The sequence below is a fragment of the Apaloderma vittatum genome, unplaced genomic scaffold (assembly GCF_000703405.1).
Source record: "Apaloderma vittatum isolate BGI_N311 unplaced genomic scaffold, ASM70340v1 scaffold30245, whole genome shotgun sequence".
Taxonomy (NCBI): domain Eukaryota; kingdom Metazoa; phylum Chordata; class Aves; order Trogoniformes; family Trogonidae; genus Apaloderma; species Apaloderma vittatum.
In genome coordinates this window covers 15,241-18,958 of record NW_009718153.1, presented here as the reverse complement: position 1 = coordinate 18,958, position 3,718 = coordinate 15,241, and the positions used below count along the sequence as shown (strand labels likewise).

The following is a 3,718-nucleotide window of genomic DNA, read 5'->3' as shown; positions in this document are numbered from 1 at the left end:
CGTGCGGGCCGTTGTCCTTTGGGTTGCAGCCTCTCGCCTTCAGCCAGGAACTCAGCGATGCCCCCAGACACGGCAGCCAGCCCCCCAACCAGCCTCCTGCAGGCATTCGGCCCGATGCCAAAGCTGTAGCACCTGCAGGGGCACAGGGAGCATCAGGATCCAGGGGAGAAGCCATCTCAAGCCCCCACAGCTCGCTCACCCCCTGCCCCGGCTCTGTTCTCCTGCTGCTGTGCGTGCACGAAGGAAAATAAACCAGCTCTTCTTTTAGGTGACGGGCAGGAGAGTCAGGAATGGGCATCCCCCTCCTGTCATCAGACCTCAAATCCCTTCCCCAAAGAGCAGCCTTCAGCAGCGAGGCTCAGGGAACTCCCAGCGGGACCCCAAGCCTTTGCCTCCTCGGCAAACACCAACAAGCTATTTTGCTGCCGCTTCAGCTCGTTTCCCTGCTGAGTGTCCATGGTCAATAGCACTAAAGACCCAGTAATTATCTCGGCTCACAATTAAAAGAAACGTTTTCTCAAGGAAGGAGGAACAAGCCAGGCAAGGCTGCTCCCCTGGCTCCCAGCTCAATGAGATGGGATGGAAGAGGAATAAGGGTTTCTTATATTTTTCTTCTGCCCCCTTAAAGAGCCAGAGAAGAAACCAGACCAGGCTGTCACCAGGGCTGGGGGAACCAGGCTGGGAGCTCGATACACAAATTAGCTGCTTTTTACATTGGTCTCTTTCAGCACATTCAATTCTGCACAGCCTCATCCTGGAAGCAGCTGGGGCCAGGCCCAGATGTGCTTTAAAAAAATAAAAAAAAAACCCAAAACCCGTCAAGGAAGATTGTTCGTGTGTCAATCTCTCCCTTACAGGAAGCATCAGACGAGAGCCTGTGAAGTTGTCAGCCCAATTATCCTGCCTTTGATTGTTTCAAAAGCATCTGAACTTCTGGGATCCGTTCCAAACCCTTTGAGGTTCTCCCGTGGCTCATACCAGCGATCTCTGCTGCCTCCATCTCCGAAGTGGAGATGCCTGCGAGCCGGAGGAGCGCGTCCCGTGCCGGGCTCTCGCCCTCCGTACCTGGTGCAGCAGGAGTGGCTTCGCAGCAGCTCCAGGACCTTCCCCGTGTTGCTTATTCAGCAGGAAGAGCAGGCGGGGATGGCCCCTGTGGATGGGCTGCCGGGTGACCCACTTCAAAGGCGACAAGACGTTAGTGCCACCCATATCGGCCCGGATCCTCTCAACGCTCTCGCAGGCGACGGCCAGGCTCTCCTGCCCAAAAGAGGAGCGGAATCGTCAGCCACCGTCACCCCCCAGAGCACCGAGGACCCACGGGTCCCCCTCGGCCCCACCTCGCAGTAGGTCTGGCTGGCAGGAAAGAGGGTCTTGAAGGTGGATCCGAACCCAACGATGTTGAAGAGACACGCCGGCATCAGGCTCTTGAGAACGACCAACAGGGCTTCCTGGGGGGTGGAAAGCGAGCGGGCATCAGGCACGCCGGGTGTCTCCCTGGCTGCCCCAGCTTCACCAGGAAAAGCTCTGCCCAGCCCCTGCCTCGCCACTGCGCCTCAGTCCCAACTTGCATTTGGCCACGTGCATTTAATAGTAAAACAACTGCTCCTTTCACCCCGGGAAAGCACCGCGTGTCACTCTGCTTCTTCCCAAACCCCTCAGTGATAAATGATATTTGGGTCCCAAAGCAGTGAGGAGGAAAACGAGGAGCCTTCAAAAGAACTGAACAAATTATTTTTTTTGTTTGTCTTTAACTGGTTAAATTTGTGCTTGCAATAGGGTACTTGCAGCACGGAGCTAGTGGGTGAGAGGCAGGGTGTGAAATTGAGAAGTGCGACATGCAAAGCATTTCAATGTCCAAACTTGCAGAAAATAAACAAACAGCTTAAAGTTACACAAAAGGAAGAGCCTCCCCCATCCCGAATTCTCTTGTATTCATAGCTGGCACCAATTAAAATAACTGGGAGAGACAGTTTTAAGCTATTTTCTTTCCCAGAGGTGGTTATCTAACTTGCCTATTCCTGGTCTTTACATAAGGGAAGAGCGATTTAAATTGTCTCAGGCATCTGTGTTGGCCGTGGACGACTCCAGGACAGAGCTGGTGTTAGCAGCAACCGGGCAAGAGCTGCCCGAGGAGCTCCTGAGCTACCGGGTCAGGAGAGGGTGGCCAGCTCAAAGCGAAGTGCTGGCAGCATTGAGGAGCTTTGTGCTTTCTGGTTATGTGCTGATAAAGGCAGACTCCTGCCGGTCTGCCGAGGGCAGCAGAAACCCCGGCGAGAAGAGCTGCCAAGGTCAAACGAGCAAGAGCAGCCACCTCGCAGAAGGTGGGTGCCGGGGCTGCAGGCAGAGCCCCCCTGCTCCCGCTTAGGAATTGTCATAGGGAGAAGGGGTCGGTCCAGTTCCCGACCCTTCGGCAGCACCGCGAACCCGTGAAATAATGTGCGAGAACAGGGGCTGCCCTTTAACAGGCTCCAGGGTACTTCAAACTAAGCTGTTATCTCAAGCCTACGAGAATGTATTTATACTGCTGCTTCCCAGATGGCTCCTGAGCTGCCGGCTCTTCCAATTCTCAACGCTTGACATCCCATCTCGGAACTAATTACAAGGGGGAAAAAAAAAAAAAAACAACCCAAATTTCCAAACATTTCTGTTAAAGAGCTTCCCAAAGTGGGCAACCGTTGCCTGCTTTCTGTCTCAGCAACCGGAAAGATTTATTGCTTCTTGTGGTAAATATTGATCTCGATCCCGTTGCACTCAATGTCTATGCGGCAACTCAATAAAGAGAGATGTTTGCCTCCAGAGAAGTCAATTCCCGGCTATTAGCATCGTTTTGCCGGCAAGCCCACCCGATGCAGGCACCGTCATGAGCCTGGCTCTTCTCCCTGGCTGCATCAGGATGGGAACGGAACCAGCTGCAGGAGATTTAACCCCCTGAACTTTCCACCCAAAACCACTTTGGCCGAGTGCCCTCCTGGTCGGCAGCAAATCGCATCCTCCCAGCTCGCCAGCAGCCAGACCTCCTGCTCCGTTTGCACCCTCGCTCTGCAGCTCAGCTCAAAAGAATCATGGAATGGTTTGGGTCAGAAGAGACCTTAAAGATCATCTCTTTTCAACTCCCCCGTCGTGGGCAAGGACGTCTCCCACCAGACCAGGCTGCTCAAAGTCTCATCCAATCCAGCCTTGAACACTTCCAGGTATCCACAACTTCCCTGGGCCATGAAGTACCTTCCTCCTTTGAGGTATCTCCCCTGAAATCTCCCATATTTCCCCCAAAAATATTTTTTTTCCAGAAAGGGAACATCGTTTTTCCCTGGTTTTACAGCCTTCCTGTGGATGGGAGTCCCAGCTCAGGACATTTTGGAGAAGGGCTCTGTCCCTACGAGGTCCACATGGGACAAACAAACCATCCCCACGGAGGCTGCAGAGACTTTAGTGCCCAAATCCAGCCATGGTGTAAGTCTGAAAGCAAAAATCCGCCCGGGAGCAGAGATGCCTCCCGACCAGGCTCTGAACGTGCTGAGGGAACAGGTACAACCTCAGAGGTTTCCTGACCCCTTTGGTGGATGCAGGGAGAGGGGACGGCTTCCCTACCCTGGGGCACCTGTCGAAGCCATCCTCATGTCCCTCAGCATCCCCATCCTCGCTGTGTCCATGCTCCGGCAGTTCCCATGGAAACCGGAGACAGATGGGTAAGGAGATGGGCTACAAGATGCTCCCGGCT

General features: G+C 54.1%; 1 protein-coding gene across 1 annotated transcript in view; it reads right to left on the bottom strand.

Annotated features, from left to right (window-relative positions):
- Window positions 1-3,718, bottom strand: part of LOC104274511 (von Willebrand factor A domain-containing protein 5B1-like) — a gene marked incomplete at its 3' end in the record, with an annotated part of 13,487 nt that overhangs the window by 3,401 nt on the left and 6,368 nt on the right. Inside the window, 4 exon segments of the mRNA XM_009870161.1 lie at window positions 6-132; window positions 1,066-1,122; window positions 1,124-1,257; window positions 1,338-1,448. Coding sequence (XP_009868463.1) covers window positions 6-132; window positions 1,066-1,122; window positions 1,124-1,257; window positions 1,338-1,448 — 429 coding nt within the window.